This window comes from Aythya marila (assembly GCF_965140915.1).
Source record: "Aythya marila genome assembly, chromosome: 1".
In the NCBI taxonomy this organism is placed as follows: Eukaryota; Metazoa; Chordata; class Aves; order Anseriformes; family Anatidae; genus Aythya; species Aythya marila.
In genome coordinates, this window is record NC_139042.1 from 20,361,533 (window position 1) to 20,383,721 (window position 22,189).

At 42.8% G+C, this 22,189-nt stretch overlaps 1 protein-coding gene across 9 annotated transcripts in view; it reads right to left on the reverse strand.

Annotated features, from left to right (window-relative positions):
- The window catches only part of SPATA13 (spermatogenesis associated 13), a 162,758-nt gene that overhangs the window by 14,420 nt on the left and 126,149 nt on the right, over window positions 1–22,189 (reverse strand). For 7 of the 9 annotated variants that reach the window (XM_082781574.1, XM_082781576.1, XM_082781573.1 and 4 more), the window contains 7 exons: window positions 18,018–18,380; window positions 16,027–16,171; window positions 5,674–5,810; window positions 5,058–5,237; window positions 3,830–4,015; window positions 1,101–1,280; window positions 171–403 (listed from right to left, as the gene is read on the reverse strand). In XM_082781574.1, coding sequence (XP_082637700.1) covers window positions 171–403; window positions 1,101–1,280; window positions 3,830–4,015; window positions 5,058–5,237; window positions 5,674–5,810; window positions 16,027–16,171; window positions 18,018–18,380 — 1,424 coding nt within the window. Of the gene's footprint in view, window positions 1–170; window positions 404–1,100; window positions 1,281–3,829; window positions 4,016–5,057; window positions 5,238–5,673; window positions 5,811–7,773; window positions 7,956–16,026; window positions 16,172–18,017; window positions 18,381–20,256; window positions 20,371–22,189 lie in introns of those variants that run through there. The other 2 variants (XM_082781580.1, XM_082781581.1) reach the window with 2 other exon arrangements.

Sequence of the window (22,189 nt, forward strand, 5' to 3'; positions counted from 1 at the left end):
CCATCTTACACACTGACAGTCACCTGCGCTACGTTTCAGATTCTGTTTTTGTTAATATTGTTATGGTTTCGAGATGCCATCAGGAGCTCCCATCTGTGTTGTGTCACCCAGAAGGTTTCAATAATTACATGTTATTACTGATTTAAGATTTATCTTTTTAATTCTCTCACCTGTGCTCCTGAGTGGTATATTTGAGCAATTCTGCAAGCTGCAGAGGGTATTTGCAGATTTTCTGTACAGGCGTGAGAAGAAAACCATCAATGGCAATGTCAATCATCTGCTGGAGCAAGCGACAGGCCTCAAAGAAGTGACGGTATTTGCTCTGTTTCATTAGCTTGGAAAGTTCAATGCAGGCACTGGGATGATTGTTACAGTATTCTGAATAAATAGCAAAGCCTTCTTGCTACAGGAAAAATAGAAAAAAAAACAATCAAAGCTTCAACTAAAGTATTTGACTATAAAGAAGAGAATTTTTTTAATACAATAATATACTTATTATATCTAGTTATATTAATTAATCCATTTCCTATGTGGTATCCAAACTCAGTAACAAACGGCTTTGAAACTATATAGAAATCTAATCTGTAACTGTCAAAACTATGCACCTTCTTTGTATGAACAGAGACAGAGGCCTTTGTTCAGTCAGAATAATCAAGCCCAGTACTTCAAGAAATACTTTGCCTTCAGAAAAATCTTGGAAGTTAAAAGGCCTCAACAGCTATAGGTTTAGCAGGTGTCTAACATGAATTAAGACTTTCTCCCCACCACTTTCTATCCTGATATTCTTTAGAAAGTTGTTGCATACCCAACTAAGCAATCTAAGATTATTGTAGATATTCCAAATCATCTGTGATCACTACAGTTTTAAAAATAAAACCTAAAATTGTGTACAATGATACATGCTTGCTAAAGATAAGGAAAAATCTGAAATATTTAAATAATTATTTAACTTAGTTTTAAATAGTTTACATTCTAAAATGTAAGATTAGTACCCTTAGATTAGTATTTGATTGGCACTTGTCAAACCTCCTAACACCCTAAGAGCATTTTCTTATCATGTTTTATTTGTTTCATAACTAAAATCAACTTTTGCGACATACATGTTGAAGAAAACATGATCCTATCTCACTCAGATGAGGTTCCTCTTTGTTGTACTGTTTCTCAAGATCCTTCAGAAACTTTCTTTGGAATTTGTAAATATCCTCAATATTTCCAAAAATGGTGCTTAACTGGGCTGTGGTGAACATTCCTGTATGTTTGCGACACTGACGAATATAACCCTAGAAACGAGACAAAAAAAAAACCTCTTTAGTTTGAAGATACAAAAACAGATTCTACCCTGTAGCATCCCACTGAACTGGCAAAACCCTGTGATCTGCAAGCACAAGTGGTTTCCCAGCCATGCATAAATGCCTGGACAAGCAATTTCAGATTTATGCCCAAATTGATTGTTCCAATCCAATTTCTGTCTCACAGTACAGTAAATGCATCAGGGAACCAGATATCTGCACCATGGGTAAAGCTCATGGCAGGACCCAGTCTAAGCCATAGAAGCACAATTAAGAACATATTATAATACTGCCAGAATGCTACTGGTTGTCAAATCCAGATAGTACTGGTGAAGAGGTAACAATACCAGCAAGACTTGTGTAAAAATATGATTCCTTTTTCCCTTTATTTTCGTTACTTGCAAGAACATCACATGGGTCCAGTTCCTTTGTATCCAGTGTAAGCAGATGCATAACCAAGTCCTTCATTTCGAAAATGCCCTTGAAGCAAATTCTACTCTGCTTTCAGTAACCAATATCAGATCCTATCAGCATCCACATAGCAAGGAGGCAAAGATGAGGTCAGGGGCCTCTTACAGGCTCCGACATTCAGCAGCTGCCACCACACACAGACGGGAAGTCCTCAGGTACCTGCTCCACACAGCTGAGAGGGGAGAGGAGGATGCAGGACAGCAGCTGATATGGAGGAGCACCAGCTGTGCTCAGATTCCCCTATCAGTTACAGTGCCTGGGTGCAGATGTGCCCACAGGGTAACGGGTATGATGGGGGTTATGTGCCAGGCTCCTCCATTTGGCTGCTTCCAGGTTTCTCCCAAATCACTCTGGGAGCAGGCAGCTGTAAAAAGCCTGCAGCTGCTCCAGTGAGGTTTACCAGGAAGCATCCCTGAGCACTGCTGGTGCTGTTAGGAACATCCCTGTCTCCTGCACAGCCATCTGCTCTGAGTGCTGTGCAGTGGCTACACTGCATGCCAACCATCACCATCAGGAGGATAATTCCAGCAAGAAGCAGGAGCCTCTGTGCAGCTCTTCAATGTGGATGGCAGGCAATTCGTGAACACAACTGGTTTTTCTGGGTATCTACCAGCTTTGTGATTCTGACTGCACCAGCCCTAGTGATTCATTCCAGTGCAGGCCTGGCACATTTGCATTATTATCTGCAGTAGCTTTTCTGGCTCAGTCCCAGCCCTACCTGAGTGTATTTTCAGTGTTCTGCTTGTACCACCCTACAAATTCACTCAGAGGAAAGCAAACCACCTCTACCCCACATGCTGAGCGTGCAGCACCGTTTCTCTACTTGGAAAGTTTGTTTGCTGTTCTGTACTAAACTGAACTGAAGAGGCATGTCTTTAAAAAGAAGAGATATAGAAGATATATATTAGAGAGATTTAATCATTAATAGCAGTCTAAAAATTAATAGGTCAGTAAAATATGAAAGCTGTGTCCCAGAACTCAGCTAACCATGGCAGCAATGCAGCTGTGTGTACAAATTCCTCCCTCATCTTCTAGGCACCCAGTCAAACTTGATAGCGTATGTAAATAGTGAATCCAGATGACAAAACTTAGATTTAATGTTTTGGTTTTTTTTAAATAACCTGCCAGCTAGCAACAATTTTTTGTCTTCTTGTCTTCCCATTTGTCTTTCTTCAAACTGCATTAAAAAGGCCTGATCCACAAAGAGGAAGGAAGAAAAGGAAAAAGAAAAGGAAAAACAAAACAGAAAAAGAAAAACAACACTGTTGTCATGTCTACTTTGCTGTCCATGAAATAATCTAATGAGTGGCGGACTAAAGGATGACAACATGACTAATACAGAGAGAGAACCAGTAAACCAAGTGTAGAAAGAATATTTTGATAGGTTGCTTAGCACCCATTCAGATGGTCAGCACAAGTACACGTCAAATACAGGGCAAATGCATCACAGTCCACATCAGAAAAGGCAAGTATCAGTGAAAAGTATTAAGAAGCTTCTTCTTGACTGAGTGCAGTCTTCCAAGAAAGCTTGAATAAAAAGAAAGAAAAATCACTGTGTTCTTGCTATTTCACAGTTCAAACAAGGAAATTAGTTCTAGAACACCTTGAAAGACTTCATAGCTCCTAAGCATCAACAAAAGTCTCTTTGCTGGAGAAAACAAAAAAAATCTTGCCCAGCAAACTTTCTCTTTGCATGATACTTTCATAGAGCTTAGTCTATGAACTGTAGCAGATTTTATTAATTACTGCAAGTCTTCTATCTAAACCAAGTGATAAAATGTTTCAAATAAACTACACTTCCTCTCACTTATTTTTATGGAAATTTGCAGTCAGACAAGTGAACTATTTTTTCCATGTCAGAAGTGGATTTTTTTTTTTTTTTTTTAAAAAAAAAGGAAGTGGTGCCTTGTGGCAGTCTGTGGAGAGGAAACCCTTATGAGGGCATGACAAGGTTCTGACTGGCAGTGCAATTGGGAATATTATGAGCTGCAAAAATACTCCAGTTCTTAACTTAGATAGGATGTTTTGTTCACTAGGTCAGCAGAATGCCTTCAGGTTAAAGCATGTACCTCACAGATGTCCTTGAGATGCTTGATATAGACTCGTTCTGTGTTCATAATTTCCTGTATAACATTGGTTCTCATCTGATCCTTGTTTTCAGCTATTTTCTGACGATGCTTGCTGATATCTGCATCTTGTTCTTCATCCTGGATACTACTACAATTCTCCGGCAGTTCTTCCTGATTGACTCGCAGCTGCAGCCAGAACAAACAAAGCAAACTAGAGTAAAACAGCCAACTTCTACAGAGCATGACAAGACTGTTACAAAGTTGTTACAATTAAGAGAGGACATGTGACACAAATGTTCCCATTCCTGCCTTACAAGGGGGGGTTCTGCAACAGGATTTATCTCATTATACTCACTGGATATTCAAATCAAGTGCTGAGATTTGTCTAGTTGGCTAAATAAATGGCTTCCTACTCCCATTTTCTGAGAGATAATGTTGTGCTGCCTGTGTATTTTACAGATTTATTTTGCTCCCTTACTAACAGTTTATGTATTATTTTGGCCAACTCAGCTTATAAGCAAAAATTTCAAAAGTAGACAATTCATTCAAGTACTTCTAAATAGTTCCCCTCTGCCTCAGCTGCCTGTCTGCACAATGTGGATAACAGCACCTCCTTTGTCCACTTTTGTCTGATTGCCCATTTTGGTTGAAGAACTAGGAATAGTAAAGGCGGGAGCCACATTTTGCACTTTGTGTAGTACTTAATATTTTGTACCCCAAGTTTCCTAATGGGCTCTCAAAAAGTAAAATAAATTGTGAAATATATTTCAGTGTTACGTTATGTCTGACTAAGGAGTTCAGACTCCTACAGAATTATGTGGTAATAAATTTTGCCTGTTTCATCAAGAAATCCCTGAAGTAACAGAAGAGAGCACCACGCAGCACAGCTTTCCCATCTCTCATACAAACTGCTGTGTCCTCTCTGTATACACTGATTGCTTCTGGCTGAGCTTCCTGCTGCCCTCATTTCTACTTGTGAAACTCCTTTGGTTACAAATGGGACACACAAAAGAAGAAGTGAGAATAAAAGGTGTCAGGAGCTAGTGGTGTGATTTTCTACTGCTTTATAACTTGTGAAGTCATTAGGAGTTACACCACTGATGTTCAGATGCAAAAATGCTGATGATCAGGCCCTTCATTTAGATTTAATGCCATGGTCATTGCTTCATTCCATTCTACTATAAGGAACCTTGCCTGACAATGGTGCAAAAACAACAGAGTTACTCACCCTGACAAAGCTAGCTGGAAACCAGGCTTCCTTGTCCTCAATTCTTCCCCACCACCAGTCTTTGTTGGAAGCTTCTAGAACTCTAATGACATCTCCAGCTTTGAATCCCAGCTCTTGATCATCCATAGTCACATGGTCCCAGAGAGCTTCTGCATGGACAATGCTGCCATCGCTTATCAGCTGAGATGGGAAGAGAAAGAGGATGTGAAGGACAAAGGATAAACAACGAACTATTTATAAATTCCTAAAAAGACAAAAATGTCTCACTAGAGTGCCTGAGATTAATCCTTTTACAAGATGAAATTAAAACTTCTGTATCTTCAGAAACCCATGCATGCATTTACTAGAGTAAGAATGATCAGAGTCCTACTCCAGAGCAGTTAGATAGCTAACAAGTTAGGGTCTCAGCAAAGTGCTAGTCAGCATCCTTTTCCCTTGGCATCTGCTCTGGGACTCTGTCAGAGGCAGGATGCCGCTGCTGCTGGATACTTCATCATGACGCCTGCAGTCATTACTCTTTTTATTAATAAAAAACCTCAGGCCTGAGGAAAACATGCACTCCATCCCAATAACAATGCAAAGATTCCCCACAGCAGCTTGCAGCCCAGGATGTTACCTCATTAATAGCGAGCTGTTCCCCTCCAGGCTGCAGGTACCTCGGCGTGGCTTGGCAGAGTTCCTCGTAACTGTAATCTTCCTCGCTGCCATTGTCATCCACCAACGCCGAGGATTCGGTCCCACCATCTGCAGCAGCTAAAACAAAGGTGGAACAGCTGTTTGTGCAATCATTTTTATACAGGCGCCTATTCCAAAAACAAAATAATGTGAAAGGAATTGCTTAGGAGTTGCCTTTGTTGTTACAAGTATAACAATAACAATGAAAGTGTAGGGTTCTCAGGAAAGCCACTTTTCTCTCGTGAAATACTTTTTACCCTTCTTTGTAATTTTCTCATTTTGTATGGGATGAAACAGAAATACTCTCTTTTGTCTGTGTTAAAAATAGAACTACAAACTTTTGTTTTGTTTTGTTTTTTTGTTTTAATGCAGAGGAAATGTAAAACAATCTGAACCAGAAGAGAGGTGTTGGTGCAGTTCCCCACAGCACAGCACGTGAGAGCTCTTGTGGGCTACCGGCAGCCAGAGGGGGCCACTGGCAGCCCCCAGCTCTGTCACATCCCTCTGCACATTCCCACAGGGATACAGTGGGATTGTAAGGGGTGGGCACCCCACGCCTTGTAAAGAAGCACAGGTCAGAGCTACGATGAGCTTCATCATGTCTATACAGCCACATAAGCCATCGAATATCATCGAATGAGAAGGACTGATGTGGGGAGAAGTAATACCATCTGACTCGGATCCATACACCCAGTGCTAGACCCTTTTATACCAGGCTTGCCTTTGAAAGCCAGCTGTAACATCCAAACCAGATCTGGGGAAGAGCTAATAACCATGAGGTGTTCATGGCCCAGTGCTTGAGTGCACCCTCTGGTCCCCCTCAATTTATCCTTAAAGGTCTATTCCTGCAGCTGGCCCAAGCCACAAATAAACATTGTCTGAAGATCGCACAGTGCTCAAGAATTCCAATCACAAATAATATTCGAAATATGCTGCTAGTGCTTAACTCCCTTTTAAATGGTTGTGGCATCCCAGATAAGCTCCCATGTGGACCAGCCAGCACAGCATCCCCTTCACTTTCAAGGGGAAGGGACCTTTCAGATGCATTCTTGAACCTGCCGCCGCCCCCTGCCCCTGCCTCTCTGCCCTGCTCTGTGCCGGTGCTCTGACTCTGGGCTCCAGAAGCATGAACATGGCAGGGAGATGGCTTTGCTGTGCCCCACACTGTGCCACAAGAGACACGCTGCAGCCTGTCAGTTATTTGCTTTACGGGCAGAACCACTTCCACCCCCCGCCTCGTAGGTGCTCATACCATTGCTAGCATCTCTGGTTGTCCCTGTAATCATTTGCGGAAGAGATCAAAGCTGGCAGCTGCACAAATTAACTAAAAAGATTTTTGTTTTCTTTAAAAGTGGAAAAATATGCCATAATCTCGATTCTACTGCTCCATTCTACCCCTCAGCATTTTACACAGGCACTCACGTTAATGGCATAATGACCTAACCGGGGAGGATGCCGAATCCCTAATTAAAAAAATAAATAAATAAAAAACTTTTTCCCTAAAGACTCATAAACCTGAGCACTGACAAACTTCTCAAATACATCCCGTAAAACTTCCTGCTACTGCTTTATTAAAAAAATCTGCAAATAAATAATTCACAAAAATTGATTTTTCGCTTGTAAATCATCAACAACAAAAAAATCACCCCAGTGATTCTTTATCCATCCTCCCTGCACCATCAGTGCTGCCTGCTGGTTTTGTTCCAGTACCGGTGGCACATCAAAACGCCCTAATTCCTTTAGCTCCAGATGAAAAACGAGTGGAGTTTCGGGACCGATCGCTGCTCGCTGTTCCTCACCGAGCCCACATGCCTGCATTGTCTGTGTAGTCTCGCTCGAGCGAACCGCAGCCCCCCTGTGCCTGTTCCTCTGCCAGCAAGCGGCAGAGACGGGATGCAAAAACTCACAAAACTTAAAGGGACGATGTGGGACCGACTATGTCCCCTGTCACCAGACCACCGCCGCCAAGCCCCCCTCCGTCGCAGCAGACCCCCTCAACCCACAAAGCAAAGTGCTCCCAGCACTTCATACTCACACGTACCCATTTGCAGGCTCTCCAGGCTCCAAAACCTCGCCATCCCACCGCGGGCTACCATGCTGCCGTCGCCTGGGGCCTGGCAGGGAAGGGTCTCGCTTTGCCCCCACAGCCACCTCACCTCACCCCGCTGGAGGCCAGCCCGGAGGGTCCGGGGGCGACACGGATGGGATGTGGCTGCGGGGCTGCCGGAGGCTGCCGGGTGCTGGCAGGGAGGGAGGGCCGGGAAGGCAGCAGGAGGCGGCTCCCCTGGTGCCGGGGAGGGCCTTGGGTTGTCGGCAGAGAAGGGCAAGCTCGGTGCCGGGTGTAGCCACCACCACTCAACGGGAACAGCCGGAGGGGTGTGGGGTGTTCCTGGTGTTGCAGCAGTGGGTATCAGCCCGTCTCTGTCTCGTTACGCCAGCTACAAGTCCAGCAGGGAGCAACAAAGGAGTTGTGGTTTTTTTTTTGATCGTGTTTTTGTGTGGCTGTTAAAACTTCTGCCGTGCTGCTAAATGCTGTGTCATTATGTAGGGCACGGGCAGCAGAAATGCCAAGGCTGCGGCAGAGTGCCCCACGGGAGAAAGGGGAGGGGGGGTGGAGGCATTTTCTCACACGAACCTCAAGTAGGGAGAGAAAACAGGGTGCCTTAGAAGCAAGGGTTCAGTGCTTCAGCTCCTTTGCTTGCCCCAGCTCAGCATTTACCCCCAAACCTCCGTGCTGCTTCACCGTTGTGGGTGGGTGAGCAGATGTGGGAGCTCCGCAGCCCCTGCTGCACCCCATGCTCGGAGGTTTTCCACGCGTGTCACAGCCCTCCAGTGACGAGCTGGGAAGCTCCACCACCTTCATGAATCATCCTCCACCTGCACGCTGTGTCGTTGCTCACCTCAGCCTGTGCTTTAGCTGGGGCCTGCCCCCTCCAGCGGGACGCTGGCTGAGCCATTTTTGCACTCAGCCATCTCTCAACACCCACCGACAGCCATGTGGCTTCCCACAGCCTCGGAGGGAGGCTGACAGGCCAAGCATCGCACGGCAATGTTAATGCCATCTTCTCACAAAAATCCAGACTATGCTGCCCGTGACCGGGGACCGGGAGGAATCCCTTTCTGAACTGCCCAACCTCCCTGTTATTTCTTGCTGCAGGCAGGCTTGGTGGATCGCACAGTAAGCTACTACGTATTACAAGATGCTTACTCACATACCCACACATTCTTCTCAGAATCGGTAAAACACAACTGAACAAACAGGAACCAGCTAAAGAAACACTCGTGTATGTCACTGTGAAGTGCCGACCACCCTGGGACCTGCAAGTGAAGGCTCCGCGCGTCTCAGCGGCCACAACACAAGCCCTCAGCCATGTCAAAACCCTACTTGCAGGGGAAAAAACGTCTGAACCGCCATGGGAAAACCAGATCGAAAGCCACGCCGCTCTTCGAGAAGAGACATTAAAAATGATCTGTGAAAACCAGTCTTGTGGCTTGACTGTCACAAACTGGAGCGGAACGGGTGCGTTTGCCCGATGACTCACCCAGCGCGACCGTGTGGGCCGCTGCCAGGCAGGGAGAGCTGTTCTGCCTCCTCTGCACGCTCACAGCTAGCGATTGTGTGGCCCTAAACGGAGCTGCCAAAGTGCTCGCTTGGGGTGAGCTGGTGGAGGGTTCATTTCCTCGCCCCATCGGCCGGGGACAGGCGGCGCGGGCTGTCCTTGGCAGTGGCAGCCCAGCTACCGTGCCCAAACGCACGCTGAGCAGCCTTGCCCGATGCTGAAAGGGCTGTGGAGAGTACACACTAAAATACCAAAAGCTAATTCACCACCTGGTGAATATCTGGTTGTAGATACCCCTCTGGTGACCCATCCCAGCTCAGCAGATTGAGAGCAAGCATGGGAAGCTGAAACACTGCTTTTTGTTTGTCTTAAAACAATCTGCGCAGACTGCAGGAAGTACAGAACGTGTAATAAATCCTAACATCACTCTGAGCATGTAATAAGCCCTGCTTTATTCCTTCCTCAATTTTCAAATGAGGCTTTACGTATGAAAATGCCATGTCCCCATCCCAGGGCAGACCAAAGGTCCCTCCAACCCCCTGCTCTCCCTCTGACAGCAGCCAGCAGCAGATGCCCAGGGAAGAACATAAAACCAGACGAGGCATGTAATGGGGTTTTTCTGATGTACTTTCCTACAGCCCAGATATCTGCAGATCAGAGGCAGATTCCTCCTGGGGCAGAAGTGATATCTCGGTGTTTAATGAGACGATTTTTTCAAATCACTTTCAGAATTTTTGCAAGCTTCTGGGATCCGAGATATCATGTGTAGCAATTAGTTTCGTAGTTTAATTTTACAGAATATGAAAACCATCTTTTGTTTTGAACTTACTATCTGGCAATTTCATTAAGCTCTTACATTACTGGAAACAATAACAATTATCTGTTCATTTTTCCTATGCCAATCAGTGTATAGACATTTTTTTCCACTATTGTTCTTTTGTCCAAGCTGAAGAGCCCAAGCCTAGTTAATCGTTCTTCACACGGAGACACTGAATAGATTTTCTTATCCTCTTTGCCTTTCTCTGTGTCGTCCCTTGTAAGAAATGCCTTATGAGGTGGAAAGGAACGGGTAGATGGCCCCACACACACCACACCAACGGCACAATCAGGCTTTCTGCTTTGTTCTCTGTTCCCTTCCTACAAACTCCTGCCCTTCTATTTACTGTTTTGACGGTTACTATGCGCTGAAATGACATTTTAGTTATCTATTACAATTGCTAGAGCTTCTCCTGAAAGGCACCTAGTTCAAAGTCCACTCGTCGGTACGCACGCCAGGCTTCTTTTCCTCCATGTGCGCTACCTCGCCTTTATCAACACCGAGTGTCACCTGCCACCAGTGAAAAGAGCTGTGCCTTCCTACTGTGAAATCCTCCTGCAACTGTTCAAGCAGCTTATGTTTTCACTGCTGTGAATAATTCAGCCCACAAGCAAAAACCGTAATTTCATTCTGCACCTCCCTCCCTTCCCACGTTATCTGCGAAGACGCTGAACAGCAGAACACCAGCTCTGTCCCTCACATCTCCACTTGTGACCTCTCACCTTAAGAAAAAGAACCACTTTCCTCCTCTCTTAGTGCTTCATCAATTTGATCTTCCTGTGCAGGAGGACCTTCCTTCTCATCCCAGGCCTCTATTAAGAGACCATGTCGAAGGCCTTTGGAAGGCCCACGTAAACTACACACACTGCGTCTCCCAGTCATACCCTTGATGATTTTTTCAGAAAACCTAATCAATCCATGGGGCACAACTTCCCTCTACATAATGCACATTGACTCTTCTTCATCCTAAGGAACCACCACTGTTTGGTCACTCTCTCTTATATTATTTAGGTTCTAATTACATTATTTTTATATTTTATGTACTATTATGTCAGGCTTATTGGTCTACTGCTCTCTGGCTCCCTCCTGGTACTTCATGAACGGTTATCCCATCGCTGCCTTCCCCCTGCCTTCCAAGCCAATTTTAAGCAATTAATCGCATGCTGGAGACAGTAGCTCTGCAATGTCATTCTTAAATCCCTGACGAGTTCTGGCAATTTGTTACTATTCATTTAGTTACTCTAAAACTTTTACTGACATTTTAGGACAGATCGCTATCTAATTTGAGCTCAGGTTTTATTTCACTGACAAGGCCTTCAAGCTGTCTGGCAGTCTGCTGGGTTCTCACATTTTTGAAAATGGACTTCATTTTTATATCTGTAGCAAACTGTTTCTAATTTCATGTACTTGTACACCAAAATCACCAGTTTATTTTTTCTATTCGGATACAATTCAGCAATCTGAAGGATGCCTGCTTTTTCTTCTCATTGTTTCTTTTCCCCTCTGTTTAATGACAGAACCCTTTTCTGGTATTTCCAAATTCTGTTTCGACAAGTGGCATGAATTTGCTCCAAGTATCTAATATGCAGTCCTTGAACACTCTCCATGCTGCCTGCAAGCACTCACCACTTTTGTCTACTCCTTTAAATTCCTTTGCTACATGAGTGACTTCTCATTTTTAATTCCTTTCCTTTCTTTTAAATTAAAACACATACTGCACTGGATTTTTTTTACTCTCCTCACTCCTGCAAGGATATTGGTTCAGAGTGCATTATGGATTCAGAGGGCAAGATTCAATATCTGTCTAAATTTGGTCAACAAACTGCACCCCAAATTCTCTGTGTCCTCCAATCAAGGTCAACAAGCTCAGCTGTAGAAGCATCCCACCCTCGCAGAGTAGCTCTTGTGTGATCCTGCACACATACCTCAGGAATGATTCAAGAATTGTTTCCCTTCCTGTAGGTTTCCTGGTTAGCTGCACCAAGAAGTTATTTACGGTACACCTAAAAATGTAGTTCTGTGCCCCATTACATTGCTTAATGCAAACAGCAGTGATTTAAGTCTGGTTTTATGTTTGCTGCCCTTGACACTTCTCAGATTTCCTTAGTTTGTCACATTTACTTTTGATTTGTCATCATTAGTGTGATCTCAGGTGGTTCATAATTTAATCCCTTTACTATACTTTTGAATATTTCCAGACCATGGATCCTGTGCCGCTTGCTGATATAGTTAACTTGTTAGTTTTCCTTTAATACATTAGAAACACTCTTTCACTGGCACAACTTTTTCTGTTATTCCTATAAAACTTGCACAATGATAATAAGCTCCACTGGTTATCCTCCTTCGACCACATTTACAATATACCTATTATGCCATGTAGCTCCTTTAAAATATGTGTATTTCTCCATCTCACTCTTTAAACCTCTTTAAACCTCCACTACAACTGGCAGAGTTTCCAGGTGTTCTAAATAATTTTTAAACAACACTCGTCCAATAGCTCATGATTATTTTGTACAGTTTTGCTAACTTCTGCCCCATCCTTCATTTGAGGAAGAAGTGATCATTGACATTACCTGTAAGGATGCGTTGTCCCGTTGTGTATTACTTCACTTTGCCAGTTTTCCCCTAATTCTTTGTTTAGAAACTACTCTATAATCTTGTGATTTGCATGTCAGCAGCCTGCTTTTGTTTTGGCTTACAAAACAAAGGATCTTTTCATTTCAAATGTTCCTCAGTTCATAAATAATCTAAATCTCCCTCTTTTTTATACCATTTTCTGCAGGAAGGTGCCTGAAGGTACAAAGGCCTCTCTGTCTGACACCAAGCATGGTATCGGCAGCATTTTGGACAACTTTACCATTGGGCTCCTGGTCTTCTAGTTTCTACCCGACAGCTTCAGATCTGCCTCCAGCGTGTCCATCCCCAGGGCACTCACCTGCTCACTGCGACCAGCTCCCCTCCACAGTCCTGAGGACTGCCCAGACACACCAGCTCCTCCCTACAGATGTTGTCCTGTTTGCATCACCAAGCTCAGGTATCTATGCAACTAACGATTCCATCACCCACCAACATAGATTTTACCTTCTGGAGTCAATTGACTCCCATTCCTGAAAGGATCAGAGCCATCACCCTCCACTCCAGAGGCTTTTCTGTCCTCTGCAACACTGCGACTGCCTCACCTGTAGGAATGGATTGTGTGATGCCCCTTAAACTCCTGTCAATGAACCTTTCTGGTCCCCAGAGCTTTTCAGACACCTTGGCTGCAGAATACAGCAACTGGCCTCCAGCTGCCACTGAAGAAAGTAATAGGTCTCCCATGGCTCCTCTGCCACATCTGTCAGCCCTATGCAGATATTCGGGTATCCCACACAGTACTGTACACCTGGGGTGGGAAACTGAATCAAGGCCTAGACCACCACTGCTTGTGATGGCAGTTTGACAGTGCAACTCTTATGTAGGTACCCATATTTAGACTAAATTTAGGTGACGTAAACTGAATTCCACCCCTCCTACTTGGAGCTGAGGCTATCCAAAGTTCACGGATGCATTTAGCCAAATTCAAGTCCCACACCACAGAATGTGAAAAAGACATCGTTTTAAAGATGCTTATACAAACTTCCTCTATTGTGATAAATTGGTAACCTCTTTAATATAATTTAAACTTGTAACCCTGTAAGCACAAGATTAGCATTATGAGTCTCGAGGGAATTTTCCCTTAGGTGCTGGCTGGTTTTGTCTCCTACAGTTTGATGATTTGCTGTCCTGTAACAGCCGTTTTCTAAAAATTTATATCTCCAACTCTACCTCCTATTGTTATAAAAGTAGCCATACAATATATTAGGCTTTAGCAAGTCACTAAAATAAGATACCACTGGTTTTCAAGGCTTGGGCTTAGAATTTCTGCCTATAATAAAGGGCTTTTGTGTTATCAAATTTCACTGTATATGAGCAAACAAAAAACTCTCACATGTTCAAAGACAAGGAAATGCCTTGTGAATTTAAGAGAAAAAGGAAAAGAGATCAGAATGTGTGTCACGGGTCACTTTATTATTTTCTACTAGAGCTACTTAAAAGATCTCTGCAACTGCCCTTAAACTGTGAAGCCCGTGATATTCCCCATTTGCCTTCAGGGCTTTGATTTAAAAAGCTTTTCCTGTTCAATGCCTATGTTTATTGTAACAAGTCATGAAAGTCACATCTAGTATAATCAGGACTGCTTTGGCTTCATTGTCTTGAAAAGCGGCAGAAATCTTGCTTTGTGCATTTGTCATCACGATGCTTACATTGGGAAGACCAGTTATTCTAAAGCTACATACCTGGAAATATACTTCTCTCAGGCAGTTGTCTAAGGTTAGCTAATTAATATCATTTCATGTGGTTTCCAAATACAAAATGGACAGGAAAACTAAAAATAAAAAACATAAAATTCCTACTCTGTGATAGTTAAATAATTTCTTTTTTCTAAACAAGCTGGTGACAAACCTGGTCATCTGTGGGTAGCCCTTCTCAAATCATGGACTGAGATACTGTGAGAAGCAAGGGTTTCAGAATTAGATGTAATTTAACTCTACATCTAATCTAGATCATTAATTACACCAAGGTACCTAGAGCAAGGACACATTCCAGACATGGGTTTTAAAGTAGTTCCCAATATTTTCCTACAATATAAATTAAAAGGAAAACACTAATATTGTATATATAATGTATCTCATTGCTATAGGTAGAAATTATGAACTCTTTTTCTTGGAAAGCATGTTCCAAAAAAAAACCTGCCTAATATTCATGCTCTATTTTGGGCTGGAAAATGCAGTTTCAAAATGTTCCTATATAAATTAATTTGTAGTTGACAGATTTTTTTTAGCAGAATTTGTATATTATTAGACTAAAACTTAGAATCATATAAGCCAAGTAAACATATGTATCACTTTAATACAGAAACATTGAAAATGCTATTTGTTAGGTTCCCTGCTTCAGTCATAGCAAGTCCTCATCCAGACATCTTTACTGATTCTGTGCACAGGGAGGCAGAATGAAGGCTCCCAGCAATGCTTTTTTCACTATTATCAGTGAAGGATCTAAAGTGAACACTTTGCCATTTCTGACACTCTTCAGGAAGGCACAAGTAACTGTTCAGATTACGCTCACAGTGAAAGAACTCGAATTGCACTACCCCAGACTCTTCTCATATCATCTGCCAAAAAATGTTCCACTAATACTAGACAGGACTTTATATTAACTCCAGATAGCTTTGCATACTAACAGTAAACAATTACAGAAAAAGCACACAGGACATATCAGAGGCTGATAAAGAGTACTGCTCTTTAAGCAATCTTTTGCTTAAATTTCCCTGAAAAGGCAATCTTTTCCAAGAATCTGTTAAACCACAGATCTGTTAAAATCTGTTAAATCTGGTTAAACCACAACACCATAATGCACCTGAAACCTGGCTGGGCTGCATTTACCCAGAGTGAGCAACTGCAGCTGCACACACTTCTCTGAACCAAATTGTTGCATTATTTAAGGCTTTTCTACCTAGGAAGTTAAACCAAGTGCATGACAAAAAATGTAAAATACATGTGGTGTGCCTATGAACACGAGCACATTACACCTTATTTCCTTCATGTTCCATTATTATCTGTAGGCAAGTATGTGAACACTGAGGATGGAAAATACAGGAGCACAAGCAATATGGTAAACTACAGCAGTGTCACACAGCAAGTGTGAAAAACAGGTTTTACATGGGCACAGCAGGCTAAGCTACTGATGAGAAAGATAAAGAACCGAGCCACGTAACCATGTACTGCTTTGCCAAAGGGTTTGTCTGCACCCTTTCCTATTCCACAGTGATCTATTTGATGACCAAGCTGGCACAGGAAGCCGAGACCCAGAAAGAGTTATAAGGACTTGCACGTCTTACCATTAGATGTTCTCATCTGCCGCCGTCGCCCAACGCGGTCCAGGCCGATAGGGGTGCTCTGTGAGAAGGTGAGTGGGCGAAATCTGGCTGAGACGGCTTTGTAGGGGGGCACCTGGTGTGCAGGAACCGGTGGCCGTGTGGCAGGCTGCAGGGAAACAAGAGAAAATCAGGTCTCAGTAAACAACCTACCCACCAGTCCAGCTTGGGTGCAAAGTAGAGTCCCTTCAGGTAGTCCAGCTAGTTACAGAGGCAGTGAACACTCCTACTTCAAGCACCTGTGATGGTGCTTAAACACCAGATCATGTACCCACCATCGTCATGGTAAATATTTTATAATGTTATAGCTTTCTATTAAATTAAAAACGCTATTGCCCTCTCTTACAATCAGGTATGCACTATAATTTTCATCTTGTAATGCTCCATCCCTAAATGCTCTGAGATCTAACCAATTTCAGGCTGACATTGTAAACACCCACCTGAATAATGGCAGAATAACCAACAATTAATTCTACAGCTGGAAGTTGTGTTCATTTACTGGGATGCTTTCTTACTTCAAATAAACATATTGCTTTCAAGTGAAATAAACTTGTTTTACAAGACCAAAATAATTGCCTAAATGATCCCCTGCTCTGAAGATCCCAGGATTCACATTAAAAAGAGGTAATACTTAATTTACTTATAACTACATAGAAGACATTTTCTTTTATCATATCATTCATTTGCTTAATTATGATTGTACCTATTTGCAAATTCAGTCTAATTTTGTCATCCCTGAACAACTCCATGCTGAACAGCAAAACCTCATCATATAAACTTCAGAGAAACACATCTTTAATCTTCCCTTATCTTTCAGCCATTACTGTTCATAGGCCCTTTATCGAGTAATCTGAAACATCGAGGCTTTTTTCATGACCTGTTGACACTCTGCTAGGAAATCAATGATTTAGTATTGTTTGAAAACTGTTTCTCACACCTAAGCTGCCAGATGAAACAAAACACAGCAAAGGAAGAATTAACATTATGCTTCTAAAATATTCCCTTGGGTATTCAAAGCTGCTAAGAAAAAAAAAAAAACAGCAAGGTGAAGATCAGTCCTTGAAAATCCCATATAAAATACTTCTTTCTACACATGCATTCCCAGTTCATTATTCCTGTTTTTTCATTTCAGCTACAAATTTACTAAAGACTTCCAAAAACCCCAAGATTCATTCATCTCCTCAGTACTCTAGCAATATCTCAGGATCCTATCACTAAGTAACAACAAAGAGTTAAGTTTAATATATTGCATCAAATAGCTAATAGAAGTAATGCTAATTACTGTAGACAAGTAATTGGCCAATTAAACAACAAAGCTATTTAAGTCTGGGCAATTAATATTTTCTTGGAAGGCTTTAATCCAGACTCCTCCTTCCCCAGTGCTGTTACTCAGTGGTAGGCCTGGAAGGCCACCATTTGGCTTGATAATGTGTCCCTCTTGGGAACGCTCCACAGCTTTGGTTTTGACCACAGCAATTTCTTCTTTTGTTGCTTCATTAACGTGAGAACTGCTTTAGGAAGGAGTCCTAGAGCATTTATAGAAAGTGGAGGATACCTTACCAGCACTGCGTTACAAAAGCCTTTGAGCCCGAAGCCCTGTAACCTCCTACAGGACAGGGCCATCACTACTAAATACACAGATTTATGACACATAGGTGAGCTCTTATAAACCAATATGAGAAGTAATCACCATTCCAAGAAAGAAACAAGGTAATTTACAATACAAAAAAGATTATCCCAAAGTGAGTATCAGGTTTATTCCATGCTGGTTTGCTTTTTAACAACAAGACAAAGTAATTAGTGACAAGGAAAGCAGAATTGTAAGTATATGAAGTCAGCTTGACAAAAGGGAAGGAAGAAAAGGAATCATCCATTCTATTTTCTACGTTGAAGACAGAGACAAGGAAGTGAAAGGGTCTTTTGCAGTCTGCAGAGAGCACATCTCTTAATCTTACTTGTGTCAGCAGACCTTCAATTTCTTCTGCTGGACCGCTTCCATAGAAATTGACCCCACCTATTACAGAGATGGGTCTTCTTTTTCGCCCTCTGTGGTAGCCTACTGTATTGCTTTGGACCGCAGACCCAACAGAAGCCAGTCGTGGCTGATTTTCTCCATCCGTGCAGTCTGTCTTCTGTGACTCCACAGCAACTGTATCTTCAGGTATAGAGATACTTCTGATTGACATTTGGCCATAGTCTGAGAGAGGTCTGGGCCGAGACCTTTTTCCAGAGCTCCATCTCCTGGGTGTGACCTTCTGTGTGTCTGTCTTTTCTTCATCCTGGGATGAGGACTTCTTCCAGTGGTCATCAGAAACAACCTTTTTAAATGTGAACAAGTCAAATAAGCCACAAAATTTTCTTATACTTAATCATTTGTGAGTTTTTCATACGGCAGATCAACTTAACATTGCTAAAGAGAAAGTGTTACCACAAATATGATAAACACAACTGACAACTCAGGAAGACAGTATTTCCTTTGCAAAGTTACATCATATACTGTTTGTGCTAAGTAAGGTTAACACTACTTCGTCAGCACCTCTTAGGCAAATAACATCACTAATACCATTAATATCTCACCTACGACCTCTGCAATAGGAAGAGGACATATCATAAACATTACAGTCACTAAATCAGGTCTGGCACTCAGGTCTTCATGTGCACAAGTAATATGACACATAACTTCTGGAAAAAAAAAAGCAGCCTACACATATTCCTCTGCTTTACCTCTACCTGGTGATGAAAATGAGCAGTGAGGCTCAGTTGGATGGTTTGCTGATGCCAGGTAACTGTAAGCTGATACCACAACAGGCAGTCGTGCTCCCTCCTCCCACCCACCCACACACCCTCACTTATGTCAGATCTAGAGACTGCGTGGCCCTGTGTGAATCAGTTGAGCAAGCTGATTCATTTTGGAAGGGAGAAATTAATTTTCTCCCTGATCAGGAAGGTTATAGTCAAGCAGAACAGAACCAGTGATACGACACTACAACACAAATATGGGGGAAATTAATCTTTTCAGAGAGGAAGCTTGGAAAACAAGCATGTCATTTGTATTTAGCAGCAAATTTGGCCCTATAGGTTAATGCCTACAGCTATCACAATTGTACTATTGTAAATTTAGAAATAAAAGCCTCAACTGAAATACTTATCCAAGGCAATGTTTAGAAGGATTTCAGCGTACTTGGGGTAAAACTGCTGTAAACTTCTCTAGCAAAACTCCCACAGTTCTTAAGAAGAAAATATTGCGCATAGAAATTTATATTCACTTTTCCTTCCAATTTCCAAATTCTCAGCGTTTCCTTGGCTTTTCCTGGCTTCTTTATAGGGAGTGTCTCTAGGCTGGGTTTGCACGACTGCCTGATGGGGTGAGTAACTAACTCCAATTCACTGCTGAGCAAGGGAACCCTGCTGTAATTTCTCCTGTGAATTACAAACTAATTCTGACTTTTTGTAAAAAAAACCTGCCAACATCTTTATCAAGATATTTTTAGACTGCCCAAGTGCATTTATGACAATGTTCAAAGCTAATAAACGTTCCAAAAGGAGAGGCTACATTTTGATTGCCTCTGGCTACAGGTTTCTCCTCTGTTTTAGACCAGATGAAGGCATTTCAGGTGCTGCATTGTCAGAGCAGCCATTAGCCCAGAATTAGCCTTTTACAATGAAGCCTGTACAAGACTTCTCATCCTCTGTCACCTTCTGCTCCACATACCATTTTCAACCAGGCCAGTACAACTCCAGTTAGCCTGATGCACCTGATAGAGTGGGCAGGTTTTGCTATTTATTTGAAAGACAGATTAAGAGAAATTTCCCTGTATGAAACCACTTTAACTAGCAGGCAGAGTTAATAAACAGTCAGCATTTTAACATGATTACTGCAATGGAGGTATGAAAAATGATCCAGCTCCTTTGTTCTACATTAAGTTCCTCCACTTACAACGTGAAATTTCATCTGAATAGAGCACTTGCACTGATTTGAACTCTGCAGTGCCACACCTGCCACTCGAGAAAGCTTCAGCTTCTCTGCAGTTTTTGGCTCGTGCCTCAGTTTCAGGAGCTGAAGAGGCTCAGCAGGAGCGAGCACCCGGCTGGCACAGCGACACGGCTCCCTGCAGCCCAGCGGGTGAAGCTGGCTGTCAAACGCAGCCCCTCAAGGTCAGAGCAGCAAAAGCACAGGTTAAGCAAGGTCCTTACCTCTGAATCAGACACGGGTAAAGGGTCTCCACACACACAGTGACTGAGAATGGAGCTCACTAGTGTCATTTTCTGTTTCTCTTTTTCAGTGTCTTGTCCGTAAGAGCCACAAGCGTGAACAACCTCCCTGCGTAACCAGTCAGGCAAAGTTCATCCCATGTTCCTGTACTTTTAGACTGAGGGAAGGACACGTCACATGTCATCTCCTAATCTGCTTTTTACACCCTTATCTTGAGCAATAACATTTGCAAAGAGAGGACTGTTCTGCTTCTGTAGCACTCCACCTACAGTAGCCTATCCAAATGACAGTGAGGTTTGTCTCTGCTGTGCAATAAACACTCCTGAAGGACATATATTTTTAGGCTTAGCCCCTTAACTGCACTGAATAATAAACTAATAAAACAGAAAGGATAATCCTCTCCGAGCAAAATATCAGAGGAAACAAGACTGATAACCTTACGGTGCTCTAATTGACCTAATCAAGCAAGAGGGACCTGACCAAGAGACGCTGACTACCAGGAATAAAATACCCTGCGTGTAACTCATAGGCTCCTGTACTTAGTCACTGAAGCAAGTTCCACTTGTCACCAGGTTTATACTGATGTACCTCAAGTGATCTTCCCCTGATTTATCAAGAGAAATTGGGTTTATGTTCTACAATCTACAGACATGGGTATAGATACGCATGGCGCTTCATGCAGGACAAAAATCAAAACGTCATGCACTGACTCCAGAATTGTAAGTGCTGGTCAAAAAATTTCAAGCACTTTCAAGATTCCCAAGAGGTAAAGGTCTAATTAAAGCCAAGCCTACATTGAGTTTTCTGAAATTCACACCTGCTAATCTAGCGACAGCACAGGATTACCAATGCTAGCAGTCAAGATCATTCATCTTGTCTTTTAGGCTGCATCCTCATTCAGATGAGACTGCAACCACGAACAGATCTACATATTTATACCAATGCAGATGAATAAATTTCACCCAGACAGCCAAACGTCTCCAACAGTATTTGTTAAATTGCTGTATTTCAACCTTTTTTCTTTTTACTGCGTCATGCAAGTATGACACTGGACCTACAGGAGGCCTGGGCCATCCTGAAGCATTTGACAGCTGCTTTAAGGTATCGAGATTCAGCTCCAGGTGCCAGTTCTGGGTTGCTGTTTGAGTGTGCTCCCCAGCCCCCTTACAGCACCCACCAGGATGCCATCCCAGTGGCTGCAATGGCAGCTTCCCAGGCACCTGCACCACGGAGCCCGAGCATAGCTGGCCTGAACTGTTCCTTTGCGTGGCCCAGACTAATTTCCCAATCCAAATAAAGCAGCTTCAAGGGCTCGGTTCTGTTCCTGCTCACCACGATCTGGCATAGGTACAACTCTGCTACATTCAGGAGAGCACTGCTGCTGTTGGCATTCCCTGTTACTCATTAATACCAATGTAAGCAAGATCAGCATCAGGTGGTCAGGCACTAAAATCTTAACTTAGCCTTGGTAGCCAGATGAGAGCCAGTTTTGCAATTATTATTTGGTGTGTTTTATAAATTTGGCACCAAAAACTGCCTCCAGAGGGAGTGTTGTCCAAGGAGAGAAGGATAACTTTCCACATCAGAACAAGACCAGATTTATACAGTGCTGATAGTGATGTTTATATGTATACAACTTATATGGATGCAACTTATATCGCTGTAATTTGCCTGTACCTGAAATTGCATGTAGGCACAATTGCATGACTGGCACAATTATATCAATCAGGAGTAACGTCCCATACCAGACAGACACACCTGAGTGCAGAAAAAGCCCAAACTATAAAACTGACCCAGCACACGCCTGCTGCTGGTACACTTGCTGCACTGACAACAGACAAACAATCCCATGTGAGCTTCTGATAATGCAGTTATGCCAATAAACTCCCCAATGAGAATAAAATCCCAGCTCTG